The 21,643-nt window shown below is 33.2% G+C and overlaps 3 protein-coding genes across 7 annotated transcripts; 2 read left to right on the forward strand and 1 right to left on the reverse strand.

The window, feature by feature from the left end:
• Positions 1–1,910: 1,910 nt before the first annotated feature.
• LOC111776400 (uncharacterized) lies at positions 1,911–3,634 on the reverse strand. Of its 2 annotated transcripts, XM_023655839.2 has the most exons (3): positions 3,204–3,634; positions 2,528–2,604; positions 1,911–2,088 (listed from the first exon to the last, which is right to left on the reverse strand). In XM_023655839.2, the coding sequence occupies exons 1-3, from the start codon at positions 3,582–3,584 to the stop codon at positions 2,067–2,069; spliced, it is 480 nt and encodes a 159-aa protein (XP_023511607.2). In that variant the 5' UTR covers positions 3,585–3,634; the 3' UTR covers positions 1,911–2,066. The 2 variants fall into 2 exon arrangements, with proteins under 2 accessions (XP_023511607.2, XP_086974379.1); XM_087118253.1 differs by having other exon boundaries at positions 1,911–2,604.
• Positions 3,635–7,942: 4,308 nt separating this feature from the next.
• LOC111811316 (uncharacterized) lies at positions 7,943–9,539 on the forward strand. The gene is made up of 3 exons (XM_023698097.2): positions 7,943–8,111; positions 8,292–8,478; positions 9,313–9,539. Exons 1-3 carry the CDS (start codon positions 8,060–8,062, stop codon positions 9,356–9,358), a joined length of 285 nt encoding a protein of 94 aa, XP_023553865.1. The 5' UTR covers positions 7,943–8,059; the 3' UTR covers positions 9,359–9,539.
• A 1,301-nt stretch (positions 9,540–10,840) lies between these two features.
• MEE13 (myosin heavy chain-like protein) lies at positions 10,841–20,987 on the forward strand. 4 transcript variants are annotated; one of them, XM_087118113.1, is made up of 18 exons: positions 10,841–11,119; positions 11,638–11,717; positions 12,901–12,994; positions 13,153–13,261; positions 13,348–13,386; positions 13,619–13,702; positions 13,806–13,867; positions 14,533–14,635; positions 15,202–15,342; positions 17,146–17,214; positions 17,296–17,352; positions 17,426–17,665; positions 18,053–18,136; positions 18,289–18,399; positions 18,960–19,030; positions 19,242–19,445; positions 19,538–19,673; positions 20,432–20,987. In XM_087118113.1, the coding sequence occupies exons 2-18, from the start codon at positions 11,657–11,659 to the stop codon at positions 20,738–20,740; spliced, it is 1,974 nt and encodes a 657-aa protein (XP_086974239.1). In that variant the 5' UTR covers positions 10,841–11,119; positions 11,638–11,656; the 3' UTR covers positions 20,741–20,987. The 4 variants fall into 4 exon arrangements, with proteins under 4 accessions (XP_086974239.1, XP_086974238.1, XP_023553791.2 ...); XM_087118112.1 differs by having other exon boundaries at positions 10,842–11,119; positions 19,236–19,445; XM_023698023.2 differs by having other exon boundaries at positions 10,843–11,119; positions 19,236–19,445; positions 19,580–19,673.
• Positions 20,988–21,643: the final 656 nt, after the last annotated feature.

A 21,643-nucleotide genomic window follows, 5' to 3' on the forward strand; every position in this document is an offset into this window, starting at 1 on the left:
TTTTCAAATAAAAGAAAAAAATAATAATAATAATAATAAATATTGAACAGCTGTTCCATCCTCTACTGTATAGTTTGGATGAGATAGCCCATCACCACTACACACCTTATCATCATCTTGTCTCATGCAACTCTCTTCTCTTTTGTCATATTTCCAAAATCCTACCTAACAATTTATATATATATATATACACGAAAACGCTGCTTCTGAATCTCGTGGGTCATAGCGTTTCTTTAACCCTAACGTGCTTGTTCAAAAAAATCTCGACATATCAATGCTTATTACGGTCAGTGACTTTGTAATTTTATCGCTCGTACTGTAAACCTGACTTGGATTTACAAAGAGCACGCGTCAAAGATGCAAACGAAATTCTTCTCGTTTACCTCAACTCGTAGTGGGAAAGATAGAAGAAAAAAACGACAACTAGAAAGCAAAGTTTCCATTAATGATATACTTAATATAAACGAGCTTGGACTTGCTAAATTTGACCTGTAATTTTTTCAGTGGTATTGTTAAGAAATTAAGATTTGAAGGGATCGTAAAGACTAATTTGAACGTATTAACGAACCCCGAAAAGCATACTTTTTGACCTAATTAAGGTTCCTTCTTCGACTCTCTTTCTTTCCTAATTTTCATGTGTTTCCCTCTTAATTCTACGAGAGAATCTAAAACGTGTTCGCCAAAAAAAACAAAGTTGATTTTGTTGCTTTTGACTTATGTTCTCGACGGGTTCGTCGTGCCAAATTAAAATAGTTTAGTAAATAAAATATTAATTATTTTTATTAAGATTGAACGTTCGGTTCTTCACTTTCATAATTATTAAATTAACAAAATAATATAGTTGTATCTCGATGACCTATATAGGAAATTATATCAACAATTTTTTTTTAATAAAAATATATGAAAATAAGTAAACTGATGTCTGACAATGTCATATCATTGTGAAGATATGCAGAGAGATCGTTGTACCTAACAAGTGATATTAGAGTCATGCTTTCTGACTTAGCTATGTCGATAGAATTCTCGAGTTCCGAACGAAAAGTGGGTGAGACTCGAAAAATGTAGTCATGATGTGATTTTTAGCTATTTTCACTTGATTGTGTTTAAAACCCGCTCAAATCACGTGTATAAAAATATTTTCTCCAAAAATCTCACCAAAGTAGCAAAAAAACGACCATATGAAAAAACCCACTAAAATTTTAATAAAAATCTGATTATCATTGTTCTATATAATTTACATTAATTATTAGGGTCAGGAATGGATTGTAACAGTCCAAGCTCACAACTAGTAAGTATTGTTTGTTTTAGCTCGTTACGTATCTACATACCTATGAGGAATGCTCTCACAATCCACTTTCCTCGGGGTCAGCGTCCTCGCTGGCAAACCGTCTAATATTGTCCGTTTTAGCCCCTTATGTATCATCATCAGCCTCACGATTTTAAACTGTCTTTTAAGGAGAGATTTTCACACCCTTATACGAAATGATTTATTACCCGCTCCAACCAATACATTGATTATCTTATGAAAGATTAATATTTACATCGAAATATAAATTGATATTTACTCTCATGTATATGACGTAAATAAAACCGAACATGATTTATAGACCAATATGTATAGTTTTCATTAAAAAAAAAATAAAATAAAAAAAAAAATAAAAAAATAAAACACTTATGTTCTTGGTCTTTTCAAACATGTTGATTTAGGACAACAATAATTGTCATTTTTTTTTTAGTTCCTCATGGCTACAGAAAACATAGTACAATCCATTCAATGTCCAAAATAAAAACTACTTTTCTTTTTCTCTCTCTCAAGAAATTATTCAAAAAAAAAAAAAAAAAAAAAAAAAAAAAAAAAAAAAAAAAAAAAAATTCTAAATTGTTACGCTTCAAATGAAGAGCTCGTCGACGAAAGTCCCACATTGGCTAATTTAGAGAATGATCATCCGTTTATATACTATCTCCATTGGTACGAGGTCTTTTGGGGAAGCCCAAAACAAAGCAATAAGAGCTAATATCATATCATTGTAGTGTCGTGTTCGATTAACGGAGCCATCATCTCATCCTCATCTCTTCCCTTTAACCCACCTATATATAAAAGAACAACATAAACCAAAGAAACAATGAGTATACGATAATATATCTACCGATCCCAATAAATTGCACGTTTAATCATCGTGTAATTTTTAGGGTTATGTTTATAAACGTCCACGAACATTTAAAAGTGTCTAAAATACATGTCTGAGTTTTGAAACTGTGTCTAGTAGGTCCCTGACGTGCATACCTATAAGATCAATGATGTATTAGACTTACAATTGAGACGTTTTTTAATCTCAATGACCAAATAAGCACACACCTGAAAAGTTTAATGACTAAACTTATAATTTAACGAGCAGTAATCAAGCTCTATAGTCTTTACGACAATAAATGATAATGTAAAAGTTTCGGCTAAACGATATCGTTCGTGCCACGAAGATTATGAACGAGATATTGATTCGACTCGGGAGGGAGAAGGAATCGGCTTAACTGATTCTTTTGCCTTTGATTTCGAGATGGAGATGATTGTCTAATTGTGTTAAATTGGCTTTGGTAGGATGAACTCTCCTGCATTTAAAATAACAAATTAATTAAATATTTTTATTTATTAAATTTTCATTTAAAAATAAAGGAAAATATATTATTTTCTGACATTCCATTTTTAAAAAAACAACCTGTTTTTATTATTTTTTTTTAAATAATGTAAATTATTCTTAATTATTATTTAAAAAACAAATTTGAAAGTGGACTATAATTTTTTTTAAAATTAAAATAAAATAGCGAAAGTTTTAAAAACAATTTTGAAAATATAAATTATTCTTAATAATTTAAATTATTTTTAAAAAAAATGATAAAACCCAACTTAAAATAATGTAAGTTATTCTTAATTATTACTTTAAAAACAATTTTGAAAATATAAATTATTCTTAATAATGTAAATTATTTTTTAAAAAATGATTAAAAAAAACCAACTTAAAATAATGTAAATTATTCTTAATTATTACTTTAAAAACAATTTTGAAAATGGACTATAATTAAAATAAAAAAAAAAGTGATAATTTTCACTAATTTCTTGAAATAAATTTGTAAAATTTTGAGAAATAATAATGAAGATTTATCAAAATAAAAAAGGAAAATAAATAAATAAAAAGAGGAAACTTTTGTACCGAATTATTGAAATTGGGATCAGAGCTAGCAGTGTCATCAAGAAACGACGTCGTTTTGTCCATCCGATCACGGCGCCGCCGTCGTCGTTCCTCACAACCCTTCGTTTTGCGGCTAGTTTTCGACCCAGTTTCATTTTCCGGGAAAATAGCTTCATTTTCCGGGAAAATAGCTTCATTTTCCGGGAAAAGAACATAATTTTCCGGGAAAATTGGAGGCCCAGAAGAAGCATCAGAAACCATAGACAAATCCAGTTCATGTTCATCTTTATGAAGAACACCAAAAGAATCATGAATTGTTGGAGTGAACAAAAAAGAAGAAGAAGAAGAAGAAGAAGAATTCTCCAAATACACAGTCCAACCAGACTCCGGCGACCCATCCATTGCTAAAATTATTATTTTCTCGCCTCCCAAACACAAAATTTTTGGGACAAAGTAACCCACAATATGTTCACATGGTACACAGCAAGCCTTTGTGAACCCTTTTTAACATATATAGCCCCAAGTAAGGAACCATTCATGTCCTTCTCTTTTTCTAGTTTATACGACCAATCTTTGTTCTAATTCGGTTTTCAAAACCCGTGTCATAAAGTGGAATGATGTCTTGTGAGATCCCACGTCTCGGTTGGAGAGATGGCCGAAGTTTTCTTTATGAAGGTGTTTTATAACGGGCAAAAGCGGACAATTTCTGCTAGTGGTGAGCTGGAGTTGTTACAAATGATATCAGAGTCAGTCAGACACTCGACGGTCCCCTAGAGGGGTGGATTATAAGATCCCACGTCACGTGAAAAAGGGAACAAAGTCTTCTTATAAGAATGTGGAAACCTTTTCCTAACGTACGCGTTTTAGATCCGTGAGGCTGACCACAATATGTAACAGGCTAAAGTGGACAATATTTACTAGTGTGTCTTGTGAGTTTTTTGGTTTGTACTAATCTTACCATGTCGCTCAAATCACTAAAGAAAATGTGTTCGAGCTCTAACTCATGCTCATTACGGCACATAGTTGACTTGCATGTGTAGATATAATTGACGTGTAATTTGCTAGCCATGGGTTACAAATGGTCACAAGTGTTTGGGCAACGTCTAAGTATGTAGTAACTTATGTTTCTAAGTTTATGGGACCAAACATTATACTCTTCGTTTAGTTCGGTTCAATTTTTAAAACTAGATTTGACTGAACCGAACCAAGCTGAATTTATTGTTAAATTTTATTTTAAAAAATATATTTTTGCTATATAAAATAATATTTTCTTATTATTTTCCACTCATCTTTCAAATATTTTTTTATATTGGAATTAACTTACCCATCTTAATTAAATATTTGAAAATAAAAAAATAAATATTTTACTTTTATTAAAAATAAAAATTTGATTAAATAACCTAAACTCAACTAAAAATTATATGATTGGGTCGAGTTGTGTTAGGTTGGACTCAATTCATTATTCAACGAGTATTGCTCGAGTTGAAAAAATTTACAATGAAAAATAACTGATCTAAAAAATGTCTCAATCCGATCAAATCTAACCCACGAGAGACTAGAGGATTCGACATTATTGGTCGAGACGAGGCGATTTTAAAAAGATTACAACATTAAAAATTCACAATAATTTTTGCAAAGTCTATTATAAAGTCTATTTATGTAATTATTGTTTAATATAGGGTTCAGAAAAATTATATGGATACTACTTAAAAATGGGGCCCAAAACTCACATTGGGCCACAATGTAATAATGGCCCATTTTCCAAATTTAACCACAATTTTTTACCAGAAATTTTGTTGGTAATTTTTTTGCATTTCAATTTTTAACCTTCTATCATATTTTTTACTATTTACTTATTTCACATTCACCAATGAGACGGGCCGCCCAAGGACGATACAAACCGATCAACAAGTCAAACATCAATCCAAGCATATCAACAAACTAATTGTAACGGTTCAAGCTCACCGTCAGCAGATATTGTCCTCTTTGAACTTTCCCTTTCGAGTTTTGTTTTTAAAACACGTCTGCTAGAGAGAGGTTTCCACACTCTTATAAAGAATGTTTCGTTCTCATTCCCAACTGGTGTGGGATCTCACACTAATGGTCTATCTAAACCGATCAATAAGCTAGAGGTTGATCCAAACATATGATCGAGCTAGAAGCTTATCCATATCCATCAATAAGTCAAAGGTCGATCTAAACTAACCCACGAATCAGAGGTCGACCCAAACCGATCAACAAGTTAGAGGCTGATCCAAGAAAATCAACAAATCGAAAGGTCGATCATCTAAATAGATCACAGAAGTTTTTTTAGATCGATTCGGTACTAGTTTGTGAATGGAACATTGTTTATCCCTACAACCTTAAAAGACATAATCAATAAGCCTGTCGTTTTCTTTTAGAATTAAAATAATGAAAGATTTTGAACAATTCTAAACGTTGACGTACAAAGCTAAGTTAATATCAAATAAAGCATTATTAAATATTGGTTTCTTTTTAATTAATTTAATGTTTATTATAAAATATTACAATATATATATATATATATATATATATTATTTTAATTCATTTTGATTTTGTATTATTGTAATTAGAATATGATCAATTTGAACAAATCTCTATTAATTAATACACAATAGATTACAATAAAAAAAATTATTTCATTATAATCCAATTATTTTCTAATTTTTTGGTTATATTAAAAATAAATAAATAAATAAAATAGCATTTTAAAAAGAAAAATATCTCATTTATTATGGTAAAATTTATATATATTTTTTTAAAATTATAATATTGTGACACTCGAGTAAATGAGAGATATATGAATGAATCGAGACTACATTTGAATGAGAGGGTCGTAAGAATAGAATGAGAGGGGTCTAACTAAATAAATCATGCTGGAAAGACTCGTGTTCATTTATGAGGATAATTTTCACTCTTAAAAAACGAGAAATAGGTAACCCGACTAGGAAGAATATCGGGGCCATCAAGTGGAAAATTCGAATTTTTGAATTATTATTTATAAATTTAAAAATTATTTAAAGAAAATAAATAAAAAAAATTAATAAACTTTATTTTTTTTAGAAGGAAAAAAACTTATTTTTCTAAAAGTATCAATAAATTAAATTAATAATGCCGATCACGTTGATGAGGTGGACGTGAAGATGGGCTTAGCTGTAAGATAAACTCTTGATCATGTGCGGTGCGCTCCACCACCTTTATTATACGCTTTTTTATTATTAAACCTATTAAAGTGAATCTAAAATTTTGAGTACATCTGGAACGTGTATTTCGTTAGGGAGAAAACAATCCTTACCGTTAATTTTGATGACTATGTCTTTGACCCAGTTGTCACTGTCGTTTACCTTGGCTTTCTAACCACTTTTATTACAAATTTTAAACCAAAAACAATAAATAAATCAATTTTGAGATTTTTATAAATTAAAATTTCACTAAATCAATTTAGATAGTTTATTAAAATTTTGTAATATGTGAGATCCGAAGTTGATTGGAGAAGAAACCCAAAACCTCACCGTTATAACAGCGTGGAAACCTCTCGGACATATTTTAAAATCGTGAGCCTAATAACAATAATACCAGTCAAAGCTAACAATATCTGCTACCGGTGGACTTAAGCCATTATGAATGGTATTAGAGCCAGACACCACTAGGGTGTGTCAGCGAGGATGTTGAGTTCCAAATGAGTGGATTGTAAGATCTCACATCGATTGGAAAGATGAAGAAAAGTCTAACGACAGTCGCTGGCCCCCAAGGGGGTGGATTATAAAATTTCACATCGGTTAGAGAGAGGATTGAAGAACCTAACAGCTAAGATCCCATATCAATTGGAGGGAGATAAGTTTTATTTTCCGTGTTTAATTTAATTGATGTAATATTTTTATAATATAATATTTTTTTAGTCATTGTTTTTCTTGTCAAACCATATGAAATTAAAATTAACTGTTTTATAAAGCTTTGAAATTAAATATCAACATTATTGAAATATCTCTCTATATACTTAAATAAAACAAAATAAATAAATAAGGTCAACAATTCAATATCATTTTTTAAAAACTATTAATGATTGTCTTTAACTGTAATATTTTGTTATAGTTCTCAAATAATAATAATTATTATTATTAAATCAGATATTTACATTAAACAAATATATAAAATAACTGAAATAAAGTGGAAACTTCTTGTAAATTAATTTAACATTAAAAAATTTGGAAGCAGCATTGTTTTCTAAAAGGACGATGGACGATGGACGATGGACGATGGACGATGGACTTTGGACATGAGGCAGTGTGACAGTAAGAACGCTGGACTCTAAGTGAAGTGGATTAGGAAGTCCTATAGCGATTGGAGAAAGGAACGAGTGTCAGCTAGTACATGCGTTCTAAAATCTGGAGGGGAAGTTCAAAAGAGAAAGCGAAGACAATATTTGCTAGCAATGGGCTTGGGGCGTTACAAATGATATCAGAGTCAGACACTGGGCTATGTGCCAGTGAGGAGGTTGAGCCCCAAAAGAGGTGAACATGAGGCAGTGTGTCCGCAAGGATGCTGGGCCCTGGACACGAGGGGAGTGGATTGGGAAGTCCCATATCGATTCGAGAAGGGAACAAGTGTCAGCCAGTAAACGCGTTTTAAAAACCTTGAGGGGAAACTCTAAAGAGAAAGTAGGAAGAGAACAATATTGGGTAGTAGTGGGCTTGGGCCGTGTATATATATATATAATAATATAAAAGTCAAAAGAAATGAGACTTGTTGTTCATTATTTGTAGTTTTATAGTTATCGCTCTCGTCTCTTTGTTTGGCGACGAAGAAAAAATCAATCTGATCGTTCAAGCAATCTCAAGCGAAGAAGAGAGGGAAAAATGAGTTACTACAACCAGCCACCGCCTCCCGTCGGCGTTCCTCCGCCGCAAGGTAACATCTAAACCGATACTCTTACTTTTTCCCTTTCTTACTTCCGGTGCACTTTCTTTGATTTCTAAGGTTCAAATCGAATGGATCTTGCTGTCTTCTTCCACAAAATCGATTTAATCTTTGTTTTCGTTTCGATTTGACCGATTTTGGCTGCGATTCTGTGAATTTCAACGATTTTAGGTTATCCGCCGCAAGGATATCCGCCGAAAGACGCTTATCCACCACCAGGATATCCTCCGCAGGGCGGTTATCCTCCTGCTGGTTATCCTCCGCAGGGATATCCGCCTCCGGCGTATGGTCCGGCGTACGGACCACCTCAGCCTCAACATTCAAACCAAAAGAAAGAAGTTGGATTCGTCGAAGGCTGGTAAGTCTCTGCTTCTCTTTCACTTTACAACCTTAGTTGATGCGATTTCGTTGGCGTTTTCGAGTTGAAATTGAGTCCGTGCGTCTTCGCGGCGGCGAAGTACGGTTACGGTTACCGATTAGTTGATTAATCCGTCTTCTGCGGCGGAGATTTTAGATTTCGAGTTTTTGTTTTCTTTTTCATATATATATATTTTTTATTGAATTTAATTTTAGTTTTCGTTTTGAAAAAGAACGCATTCGACGATCTAATGGCCTTTCCGTCATTTCACATATAAATTATATAATATATATATATATATGTATGTGTGTATATATTATATATTCAAAGTCAAATTTCCAAGCGTCGATTTTCGTTATTAAAAACTTAATTTTGACTAAAAATTTGTCATATTATATTAATTTAGACTCCAAACTTTTAATAAATATTGTAATTATTACTATTGATTCAATTTTCATTAATTTTTCTACTAATTTTAATTTAAAAAATGGTGTAAAAACCTTCATAAACTTTATCATTTGAATAAAATAAAATTTAGCACAAAATTAAGGTTAATATATATATAAATCAATCATTGAATAAGTTTCTAAAATTAGTAAATTCCAACAAAAACATTTTGTATATTATTTCATCAATTTTATATGATATTTATGTTTTATAATTTATAAAATGTATAAATTAAATATATAATGAACATTTCCGCAATTTGGATTTAAAATAGATTTATTGAGTATTTTATTTCCATCTTAATTAGTTCCTAATGAAATTAAATGGTTATTATATATATATATATATATATGAAAAAGGTGCTGAGTTGGTTTCTAAATTTTGCAGTTTGGCTGCTCTTTGTTGTTGCTTTGTCTTGGATGTATGCTTTTGATCACGACCTTCTTCCTGTTTTATTCATCATATGGCGTACAGAATTTGAATTTCCATTTGGATTTGGATTTGTATTCGAATTTGAATTTGAATTTGATCTTTTGTCAGTTTGTAATATCATCTCTCATTCATACTTCTTGAACCTTGCTGGGAAAGAGTGTATATTTTTCCTTTTTTGGTTATACTGTCCTTAAATTTGGAATTTAGTTCTTAAACTTACACGAGAGATTGATATTCAAATCTTTCTTCTTCGGACGTATTAATTTGACTCCATAAGTGGGACTGTCATTCCATAGCATGTTGCAAAACGTTTTCTCGAGCAAATTATTCTTCATTGCGTAAGTTCATTACAAGTTATTTTTAGATGCTTCTTTCGAAAGAGCACATGAAAGACCTATGAAATCTCCATTGTACTAAGACCCGAAAGATAATTCAAGTAGTGTAAATCGGGACCCAAAACGAACAAATCAGGTTTGACTCAAGCAATCACTCATGACCTAGTCGTAAGGTTGAAACTTCAGAGATCCATTTGATATCTTTATACCCTATCCATTTTGCCTTTTTCTTTTATCATTAAATTTTTTCTAGTTTTTTGAGTTCAATGAAACTTTTTAGAACAATTGAAGTATGGAGGTTTGGAACTCCGACATCAAATAAGGTAGTACATACCTCCTTTCATCGAGTTACGTTGAATTTGGCTAAATTAAATGAATATGAAACTCTTATATATATATATATATATATATATATATATATATATATATATATATATATATATATATATATATATATATGTATATATATATTTCTTGACAAACACAATGGGTTATGAGAAATTAGTTGAGATGGAGCAAGCTAACAATGATAAGATTTTAGTTCGAAACATATAGGGAGAGATAATAGACGTTATGTATAAATGAAGAAAGAAAGTATTATTTTTCGAGGTAATTGAAAATAAATCTACACCTCGAAAACGTGTGCCCATGACTAATTTGTTAATTAAATTATCATTGGAACTGTAATTTTTGAATAATTTGAATTTTCTGAATAAAGATTGGATTGAGTTGAATAAAATTTTTATAAGATTTTTATTATTATTCACATGCACGGTGGATAAATATGAATTTTTAAAATAATTAACAAAAAAAAAATTGAACAATCAAGTTGATTCATTCTGTTCACCAATTATCTTGATCAACCAAAGTCAGCCGGTACAATTTGAGTTGAGATATGAACTTATTTGGATTCAAATAAATGAAAATTTTATAGACAAAATTTAAAAATATATAACGAAATTGAGTCGAAAATTTTAATTAAATATTTAAAGAAAAAATAAATATATTATTTTTATTAAAAAATAAATTTACAATGGATTGATTATTTAATAAAAAAATATTTAAATTGAAAAAGTTTATAATTAAAATAATTGAATTGAATCTAGAGATGTTGTTGTGAAGACGAACCAAATTATATAATGAATAGAGGCATTAGCCGTTCTTTTGCGGAGAGCAGAAGGGTGTCCTGTCAACAGCCGCGAGACAGAGGGGAAAGGGAGAGGAGGAGGAAGGGGTTCGATTACAAACGGCTCTCTCTTTTTGTTTTCTATCTCTTTTACCCTTCTCTCCATTTTTCCTATTGCTTTTACTTCAAGATTCATAATATTCTCCGTTTCCTTCATCATCTTCCTCTTCTTTCCTCACCCACTTCCGCTCTGCAGTCAAACAAACGCATCAATTCTCGTTTAATATGCTCTAGTAATCAGGTATGTGTGTATACTTCGATTGCATTTCGTTTAATAATCTGTAGTTATGCGAGCGATAAATCTCAGTTGGGTATGGTTGCGGCGGGTGTTTTTCTTAATTATTGTTCTTTAATGGAAACTGGTCGGACTAATATTGGAGAATTTTGTGGTTATCTGTGCGGAAATGTTCGTTCTGTTGTGAATTTTGAAGTGATTTTATTAGGGTTCATTTGATTGACCCGTTATTCAGTGCGTACGCTTGCATTTGTGTGAATTGATGCAGTAGTGAAGGTCATGTGTTCTTTTTGTTAGTTGTGGTTTAAGAAGAAAAGGGTTCATAGATTAGTTCATGGTGTGTAAAGATGAAATTAAGACCCTTTAGAAATAGTGATAAAAATGGTGGACGGAAAATAGAGGGGAGGACAATGACTCATTGTGTAGAAGGGTGGTGGTGGTGGGAGCTTTTAGATCTCTATTTTCCCTTTGGAGAGTATGGTTTGTAAAAATGTTGTTTGAATTGTAATTTACTTATCTTGCAGATTTATTATCACACTGAAAATGGATCAAGAGTTAGCTGATAATAAAAATTTGCTCACTCGTATCCAATCGTTGGAACATGGTATGTCATCTCCCATTTATTGTACATGGTTTTTAAATGTTGGCAGTATCACTTTAGTATATTATTTTGAAAATCTCATGTACTTTCGCTTCTTAGTTGCATCCGAAGAAATAGTGCTGAGAAAAAGGGAAATGAAATAGAATTGAAGACTTCTTGAGTTCGTTTATTTTGAAAAGTTTGCTTGTATTTTCGTGTCTTTGTTGCACCCAAAGAGATGGTACAAACGGAAACAAAATAGAATTATAGACTTCATTGAGTTAGTTTATTATGAAGGTCTCTTGTACTTCTGTATATTAGTTGTACCCGAAGAAATGGTGCTGGAGTAAATGGAAACTAATAGAATTATGCTAAAAGACTCCAGTCGGTCATTAAATATGAAAGATATGATAATGTCCAAGGAGAAGTATTGGAGTTAGCCACACTTCAAATCCCCTAGACCGCTCTTGTTTCTCTCTAATCAGACATTCCATATGATAGGAAAGAATAATTGCCTGCTTTGAAATCAACCTTCACTAAGAAGAAGAGGGAGATAAGTACTTCCTTTATCATAATCAGTAGCCTTCCCTATAGCTGAACTGACACTGAGATCTCTAGAAAATTTCTCTAGATTTTGTAGTAGAGGGATGTCTCCATAGGACAAAATCTTGGCCTTCCAACATCATGCATTGAACACACGACTTGCAGTCTAAAACCAAAGACGGGGAAATCTTTGCTGTTTAACTTTCCTCCCAAAGCAATCTCCCAAGAGAAGACTAATTTTCTTGGGGATCGCTAGACGACAAGGTGGGTTGATCAAACAGTCTACATGAGACTTTGAAGGTTCAAGAGTCCAAAACTCCTTAAGCTATCTTTTGTCATCAAAATTTGTCACCATGGTATATCGAAAGCAAAAGAAGAACGCAATGTTAGATGATCATTTTCTGCAACTCTACATTTTCTTTATCTCGAGGAGAAGTATGGGTATATTGTAATTTCTTGTGCAACAAATCTTTATCATTATTCTTTGTTTGCACAAAATTTTTAGGCTCACATTTGACAAATTAGAGGCTTCTTCTGCTTATTTGTATGGTTGGATTCGTGTAGCCATCTAGTTTTTTTTTTGGTGTTTGAGTTTGGGGTTTTCATATTTGCTGCATTTATTTAATGATGTAATCTTTTCAACGCTGATTTTTACATCCTGCAGAGCGTGATGAGTTAAGAAAAGATATCGAACAATTATGCATGCAGCAATCTGGACCTGGTTACCTTTCTGTGGCCACTCGAATGCATTTTCAGAGGTACCATAACTTTTCCAAATTCTTTTTCTGTTTTACCCCCACCCACTTTAAAAAGGAAGAGGTAGGCTTCCATGTGTTTAATGCGACGAAGGTTGGCCTTGTATTTATTGAAATGGTTGAGTTATAACATGATTATTAAACTTTAACGCCCCTATTAGGACAGCTGGGCTGGAACAGGAGATTGAGAACCTGAAAAAGAAGTTTGCTGCTTGTACCAGAGAGAATCACAATCTTCAAGAGGAACTCGCAGAAGCCTACAGAATAAAAGTATGATGGTTATTGGTTATTTTTTCATTTAAGTTTGGGACAAACCTCCTTTACAAGCTTATATTTCTCTTCAATGTCACCACCAGAGTCAGCTGGCAGATCTGCACAGTTCAGAGGTTGCAAAGGTATTTTTCATGATTCCTGCGCTCTTGTCTACTTGTGCTTCTTTTCATAACTTGTTTCTATAAAGAATTGAAAATACCAACACCATAATTAATAAAGAATTTTACTAAAAGAGAGGAGGGAGGGCGGAAGAGGGGTTTTTGTAGTTAAAATTCACGTGTTAAGCTTTCTATTTCAATGGTACTTGCTTTATCCTCCATCTCAGTTGTAATTATAAATCTTATTTATTTCCAGAATTTGGAATCAGAGAAACAGCTTAAGTTTTTCCAAGGTTGCGTTGCTACTGCTTTTGCTGAACGGGATCATTCCATTATGGAGGTCATGCAAGTCCTCATTATCTAAATTTTGAAGTTTCCTGGTTATAGTTTTCTTCTCTTTCTGATTTAAAATAATTTTGAAATTGCTTTATGATTGGTAACAGGCTGAGAATGCGAAGGAGAAAGAAGAGTCAATGTCGCAAAAGCTTAAAGAGGTCCAAAATAGGTACTACATATCTTTTCATCCGATGTTGGTTGCTGAAAAATCACACTGGAAAAAAATCTACTCTGTCTTGAGTGATAACGAACCATATTAAATAGTTTTCTTTGTCAAAGGCTATCAATTTACATTTAGAATCTCACCATTCTTAACCATGCTTGAAAGATGCTTGGAAGTTGAAACATAGAAGACAGCCCACTACTACAGACAATAAACCGTCACATGAACTTGGAGAACCATCCTAAACAGTGAGAGGGTTGAAGATCTAACAGTAGTTGGACAGATGTCTACTTTTTCTTATTTCACTTGATTTTTTTATTATCCTATCATCTTCTCTTTGCAATGTATTTTCTATGTGCTTTGGCTGTACTGGTTGTGAAGCTATGTTAGATAGTGTAGCAAGTTAGCTTCATAATACATATCATGTGTTCCTCTCCTAATTTTTTGTTCTTTTCTTTTTCTTTTTTCCTGGTTAGAATAGCTTTTAAACATTATATATGGAGTTCTAAATGGTGGTGGGCAGCATAATGTCTATGAACTGGTGCTTTTTTAGTGTCCATATATTCTATTTGATTTTACGGGATTGCTACATATTGTTTTCCCACTTCCCTACCTCTTCTTTCTGTTCCTCCCCCACCCAAAATCATGAGTATCTTGTGTTGGTGATGCAGATTAGAAGAGTTGTCTTCTGATTGTCTTGATTTGAAGGAAACTAATGATACACTACGCATTAACCTAGCCAGGCAAGAAGAGTGGAATGAGGTTTCAAAACAGGTACCCACCCTTTCAAGTCCCTACCTTCCCATCCTTTCCCTGTTCTGATATTTTTAACATCTTGTTGGCATAAAAAAGTTAATGGCATCTGAGCAATTTTAATAGCCTAGTTAGATGGTTATCACTTCAGCTCTACGATGAACCAAAAGTGATCTTAAACCCGCCCATCTAAAACTGTAATTAACTTCTAGATATCTTGCTGTATTATATATTTTTGTCCTGAGGGTTTCATATTGACGTATTCTTGCCAACCAACTTTGAGTAGGCTTTTGATTGGGTCGATTCTAAAGCATCTAATGTATTTTTAGTGTTTTATTGAAGAAAAGAGTATTTACTCTCGGGTATAAATCTTGGTACGTCTAAAGAAACAAATCTTTCCTGTCAAACTTCAATCTCCCCTTGCTAATTGTCAGGATTGTGGTATATCTACTATTATATATTTCTGGTTTGTTACTCTCTATTCTTCAATCTGGAGAATTTAATATTTTATTTATGGAGGTCATAGCATGAAGTTCTTCGTTTCTTCCATTTGCACATTTCTAACAGCTATTGTCTCAATTTATTAGGTAATCAATAAGTTTTACAAGATCAGACAGAATTCTCTCGAAGAATTTGTGGATACTAGCTGGGATGAAAAATGTCAGTGTCTTTTACATGATCCTCTAGAAATGTGGAGTTTCAACGATTCATCAACGTCTAGATATATAGTAAGTTTTCATCTAGCTATTGGATTGTTCCCAGTTTATGATATTATTTATTCTTCACCTAAGATTATTTGATGTGTTTCTTTTCTTTTCTGGGTGATTGATTTTCCGGTTACGGCAATTATTCAGGCAAAGAAATAAATTTTCACCCTAAACTTGGCAAAGCTTCTGTTCAATTTCTGCTAATTCACATACTAACTTTAACAAAAGAAATTTAAAAATCTCTAGCTCACTAATTTCAATAAATATCAAGCTTCACACCAAACTAAACTTGATCATGCACAAATTGAGGCCATTGAATAACTCAAGCTTAAGCAACATTTATCCAAGTTTAAGGCAAAAATTGCCACACTTATCCAAGTTTGATCAAGTGAAATGACTTAATTATGCCTAATTTTTAATTGGAATATGGATAAAAATCTTGTCCAAGCAAGAAGCAGAGTTCTCCCTCTCCTCATCTTGGTGCCTCCTTTGTCAGAAAGATAATAAATCACAGGATCACATCTTCATTCATTGGTACTTTGCTGTTGACATTTGGGTTGAGCTATTTAGTGCTTTCGGGTGGTACAAGGTCCCCCTTCATACAATTGGTTGGCTTCAGATGCTTTTAACAGACTGCCCCCTTAAATTGGACCAAGAAATTCTATGATCAAATATTGTTAGAGATGTTTTTTGGATGATTTGGCAAGAAACGATTCAAGAATCTCCCTAGGCGAAATTAGATCTTCGAGTGAAGCCTTAAAGTTGTCTATTTTCAATGCTTTTTATTGGTGAAGTCATTACAGTTTAAATTCCCTAGCTACAAATTGTAGAAGACTTTTGTATTCCCTATAAATGGAACCATCTTTTGTATTTCTTTGTTTCATTTCATTCATTCAATGAAATTGTTTCATATAAAAAAAAAATAAGCAGGCATACCTGAGAAATTCAGCTTACATCAGTTGTCCTTTTGTATCCCTTGCAAGTTGAAATAGTTCTCTTTTAGATGTAACTTTAGGTTTGAGGTGCTGATGCAAAATACTTCCGAAACATTATGATTCGTGGTTGGCCTGGCAAATCAAAAAATGCAGGGACTTGGCCAAATGTCAATACAAACAGCTTTCTGTTTTCACCATGGTCGTATAGTCAGAAAGAAATTGGAGAATTTTGAGAATATTAGGGACTCATCATTCTTTGGGACTATATTGTCTTTGATGCTTATGCAGCTTTTGTTCAAAGATGTTGGTAATTACTCTCTGAGATGGGGAAAAGGAAAGGTACAGTATATTTGATTATCTTCACCTATCAGAGTTCAATCAGGAGCGACCACTAAATTACAAGGGTAAAGGAAATGTCCAAGAAATATATACAATGGTTCAAAACTGACAAGAGAAATATACAAGATATTTACTATGGTTCAAAAATTGAGAAGGAAAATAAAACAAGAAGTAACCATAGAAAAAGGGAGGAGATACAACGAGAAATTGGTGAACTGGAAGAAGTAAAAAAGGAAAGAGCTGTCTTACAAGTAGGTTCTACTCGACAACACTCCCTCTCAAATTGATTGGTATATATTGATTAAGCAAAATTTAGACAAATTTTCAACTTTTGCCAAATAAAGCTTTAGGAATTATATATTCAGTTTGGAATCTTGGAGCAAACCCGATGGAGTAATTTGTTCATATTATTGGAATCTTTTTTATTAAAAATATATGATCTTTATGATTAGTAAATCAAGTTATCCTTGTTGCACGTAATGTTATGTATGCCAACATTTTGGTTAAATATGGTCTGTGTGTGCAAATGGATTAACTTCTCTTCAGACAGAATTCTTTGGAAGGAGGACTGGAGACGATGAAGAAAACAGTGGATGATCTTCAAAATAAGCTACGGATGGTATGATTGTTTTCTCCAATATTTCAACTTTGCATTTAACTTCATCATGGGTTTAACTGGTAATCAATATATGGGATGTAGGGTGTGGAAATTGAAAAGCATTTAAAGTTGAAGGTGAAAGATTTGGAGATGAAGCTGGTCAGTTCTTCCACCTTTGGAATAGCTATAACCTAATTTATACCTTAAATCATCTTGTTTACCTCTGATGCAGATTCGCATGGCTGATACGGTCAAGAGCAAGATATCAGGGTTTCATCAATACTATTCTCACTACCGAGATCATATATTGAATTTATTGGACAATGAGAAATCTAATATGAATTCAACAATAGGAGAGATTGAAGAAAAGATCATGCAATATAGCTGGGGAGTTCAGAATTTGAAAGATTCTGAGAAAGAGCTGAAAACTGAAAATGATTCCGAGGATGGCCATTTGATTACCAATGCCAAGGTGGGTACAGTGGATGCAGAAATGAACTTCCCTCAACTTTGAATAAATGATAATGGAGAATCGATGCAGTTTCTGTGCTACGGTCCTTGTTATGTTAACAGTATTATAGGCTTATGGTTTTACATTTGTGGTTGCTCATGAAGTATTCCATTTGTCTATTGATAGTTTATATATATTGTCGTTCAATGAAAATAGTATCATGAATATCTGAGTGAACTTGCCCGATTTCTGTGTGGTCTTCCAATGGTATTTTGGTTTTCAAGTGGAATGCGATGTCCAGGCCAGAATTTTCATCTAACCATTCTTCAGTGAAAAGTTTTATGAGCATGTGTAGGGTTTGTCATGAAAATGGGGGTAAATTTCTTACGACATTCAAACACATTGCAGATGAAAACTCCTGAGTTACCAGATCCCATTGCTGATGAAAATGTTGAGGCCTCTGAAGCTCTCGCTTTGGCACTTCAAGAAAAGGTACTACTTTATTATTCCTATAGTATTTTTCCGTTCCTCTGTTGTGTTAACTTATCTTGCATGATTCAGCAATAACCACTCCTATATTATCTTAGGGTGTGTTTTTCCTATTTTTCTTCTGATTGTTCTCTTAACTATTGATCTTTTGTTAGGTTTCAGCTCTGTTACTTCTTTCACAACAGGAAGAGAGGCATCTGCTGGAGAGAAATGTCAATGCAGCTCTTCAAAGAAAAACAGAGGAGCTTCAGAGAAACTTACTACAGGTTTCATACCCTTCACTGTGGCTTCAAGATTTCAAGAATATCGTTTTAAAATGTCTAAAAGACAATGTGCCTCTCAAATTTATTTGATTCAATGGTTCCAATTTTATTAAAACAATTTCTATTCAAATACCATAATTCAATACATTCACATGCTTTTAACGAATCTTAATCGAACCCATATTTGCTCAATGGATTCAATCTGCTCATGGTAAAATTTCATATGGGTTCGATATACTTTTATCTTCAACCAGCGGCCTGGCGTTCAATGTGGGTCAAAGCATATGGTTGTTAGGTTGGTTAAATGCTGTTAATGAAAATAGTAATTCACTATTCTTAACAATTGGGCCCAGAGTCTTCTTGGTTCATCATGCTATTGTTTTAAGTTGACATACAACTACATTGATCTTGGTAAGAGGTGCTTTAGATGCACGTGGTTCCAAATTAATGCCGGATAAAAAGGATTTTTGTTATAGTTTTCCTTGCGACGGTCCACTATTACTTGGAATGAGAGTGAATCTTGGTTGATCCGATTCTGAAATGATAATGACATTTGATTTCAGGTTACCCATGAAAAAGTTAAAGCACTAATGGAGCTGGCCCAAGTAAAGGAAGAACTTCAACTACTTAAAGAGTATGTTTATATCTGCTTATCAACTTGAGACTGATTGTTGTCTTGTGTTTGATTCTCATGACAATATACCAATGTGGATGGCTCTACGACAGTTTTTTGTATTTTTCCCTCAAAATGATTTCACCATCTTTTAACTAGAGTTAGTAATCTTATGGATATGGATAGTAGTAGTACAATTGACTCGCATGATATGTGTGTGTGCAAGGAAAAGTGTTGATGATTTGAAACGAGGAGCCGGGACTGTGGAAAGGAAACTTGTTAGTCACGAGAGAGAGGGGAAACTAAAAGGCTTGCTGAAGGCTTCATATCTGAGACGTTGGGTCGGTACGCCAGAAATCAGTGGGAGTGAAGCTGCAGTTTACGTGGATAACGAAGAAAATTACTCTTCTCGAAAGTCTGCTGTGGATTTTGCCAGGTTAGTTAACATTTATGGTGTTCTTGGATTGCGACTCTTGTATGTTTTGGTATTGGATGTGATATCCATTGGCATCGTTAACTTTATTGCAGTTGTATATGTGAAAGGCTCGTCTATTTTGATTTTGTTTTCAGAATGAAAATTGAAAATGCTACTCTTAGAGAAAGTATTGAAAGCATGGAGCAACTGACCACTTCAATTCACAGGCTTCGTCTCTCTCTTCTGAAGGTTACCTTCATAACTCCTCTTATATAGTTCAAGAACGTTAACCAAGTCTTTTAATAGTTTAATTCTATATAACTGTACTTATATGTCCCCTTTAAGTATTTGATTTGACTCCATATCTAACCTCTCTCCCCCTTCCCTCCCTACCCGCCCCTCCACCTCATCGGAAACTGCAACCATGGCTCCACCCTGTAGTCTATCCTCCCTTCTCCACAACAGATTAGATCAATCTCGATAGAAAGGAAAGCATTTTTTTATTGAAGTAGACCAAACCTCTTGAGGCTCCCATGTTTGTATCTTCGAGTCTTCCAAAGACGAGGCTTTCTCCTTATCGATTCATTGGAGTACTCTGCGATGGATCAATGATACTCTTAAGCCTTTTCTTTTATCATCGCCTTTAAACCAGAAATTCTTCAAAGAGACAGGAATTGATGATCAAATAGTTTGGATTGAGAAATTTTCCAATTAGAAAGGATATTGTGTGGAGTTGGTGAAGCTGTCGAACTATTCGATAATTTTTTAAAATTCACGAATTTACTAGGCACAAAGTTGAAAATTTTGAGTCTGCTTAGATATAAAACTCAATTTAGATTCGTCAATTTTTTAAAATTCTGAATATCTCGTGAACGTATGAGAGGATGTATTGAGATTTTTAAAGTTGCGCTAATAATATTTGCATCATTTGATTTACAAAAAGGACATCAAATCACTTGTTATGGGGCTCAAGTTGCCACACTTATATAGCTTCTGTTAATTTGCAGGCCAAAGAGTCTGGTACTTCTGAAGATCCAACTTCAAGCGTTTTGGAAGCTCTAAAGGGCATAATCAATGAGGCAAAACTCATAAAGACTGCACTTAGCAGCTCTTTACCCATCAGTTGGTCAGCTGAGGTAAATATTGAGTCCAGTGGGGAAACTTTACATGATTCTTCAAATGATGTTTTAGGAGGAGAGTCTAGACTGGGAAAGATAGATTTCGTTTCTGCTGCTGGTTTTGAGATGGTTGAGCTCCTTGTTTCTGTGGCTGAGTTGTTATTAAAGGATTACAACATGGCTGAAAGTGGTTCTTGAATATGATGATGGCTGGATCATTTGATGATGAAGCAAATGTGCATTACTGTGTAGGTGTTTCTTTAGAATATATATATATATATACAAACTGTAAATGCTGAATGTATCCTTTAGTCTATTGGCTCTGATGGAATTGTGTTCTTCCTGATCATTTGTACATTTTTTTGTTATGTATTTGATAATTTGATTAGTTAAACGAAGTTACCCTTGTCAATATAAGGCTTTTTATTCGTCTGTTTGTGCCTTCTTTTTTAAGATTGATGATTGGGTAAGGAGGAAATGATGATTTATCTAATTATTGCATATCATTTTTGTTAGTTCTAACTTGTGAGGGAGCCAATTATTCATCTTTGTGCTGTTTATATTAAGGTATGGAGGGATCTTCTAATGAAGGTTACAGATCTTCTAACTTATAATATCCTAGATTATATTAAAAAAACATTATTTAAGTGAATATGGCTCAACGATAATCTCTAGAGTATGGCTCAACAATAATCTCTAGAGGCCAGAGGTTTAGATTCTCTTACTCCACTTGTAACAATCGCACTCTTTCTTGTGTCGGGATAGTGATTGTGCACTCTTTCTTGTGTCGGGATAGTGATTGTGCGGCATTTGTTATAACCTAGCAAGCAAATTAGCCATGTGAAATTGTTGTAGAATCGAGAATGAAGAGATGAAATATAACCAAGGTATATCTTTTTTATCAGAGGTTGAATCGATCATTAGAAGAAGAATTAGGCCAAAAAGAGAGTTCGAGGGAGAATCCCCTCGAACTCTCTTTTTGAAATGGAATATTTACAAAATCCCCATGAATAGGATCAAACCTTATTCCATGGTATTTACATGAGATTCCTCTTTCTTATTCTTAAGCAAGTCCCCGAGAGGGCTTGGCTTTGTAACCTT

This window comes from Cucurbita pepo, chromosome 15, assembly GCF_057944985.1.
Source record: "Cucurbita pepo subsp. pepo isolate OVF chromosome 15, ASM5794498v1, whole genome shotgun sequence".
Taxonomy (NCBI): Eukaryota; Viridiplantae; Streptophyta; class Magnoliopsida; order Cucurbitales; family Cucurbitaceae; genus Cucurbita; species Cucurbita pepo.

Excerpts from the sequence above, each read along its gene's own strand:
- LOC111811316 (XM_023698097.2), top strand. The coding sequence starts at position 8,060 with ATGAGTTACTACAACCAGCCACCGCCTCCCGTCGGCGTTCCTCCGCCG. Across the intron at positions 8,112-8,291 it reads CGGCGTTCCTCCGCCGCAAG|GTTATCCGCCGCAAGGATAT; the intron begins GTAACATCTAAA and ends CAACGATTTTAG. Across the intron at positions 8,479-9,312 it reads GTTGGATTCGTCGAAGGCTG|TTTGGCTGCTCTTTGTTGTT; the intron begins GTAAGTCTCTGC and ends TAAATTTTGCAG.
- LOC111776400 (XM_087118253.1), bottom strand. The coding sequence starts at position 3,584 with ATGGATGGGTCGCCGGAGTCTGGTTGGACTGTGTATTTGGAGAATTCT. Across the intron at positions 2,605-3,203 it reads ATCCCAATTTCAATAATTCG|GAGAGTTCATCCTACCAAAG; the intron begins GTACAAAAGTTT and ends TTTTAAATGCAG.
- MEE13 (XM_087118112.1), top strand. The coding sequence starts at position 11,657 with ATGGATCAAGAGTTAGCTGATAATAAAAATTTGCTCACTCGTATCCAA. Across the intron at positions 13,387-13,618 it reads ACAGTTCAGAGGTTGCAAAG|AATTTGGAATCAGAGAAACA; the intron begins GTATTTTTCATG and ends ATTTATTTCCAG. Across the intron at positions 17,666-18,052 it reads ATTTGATTACCAATGCCAAG|ATGAAAACTCCTGAGTTACC; the intron begins GTGGGTACAGTG and ends AACACATTGCAG.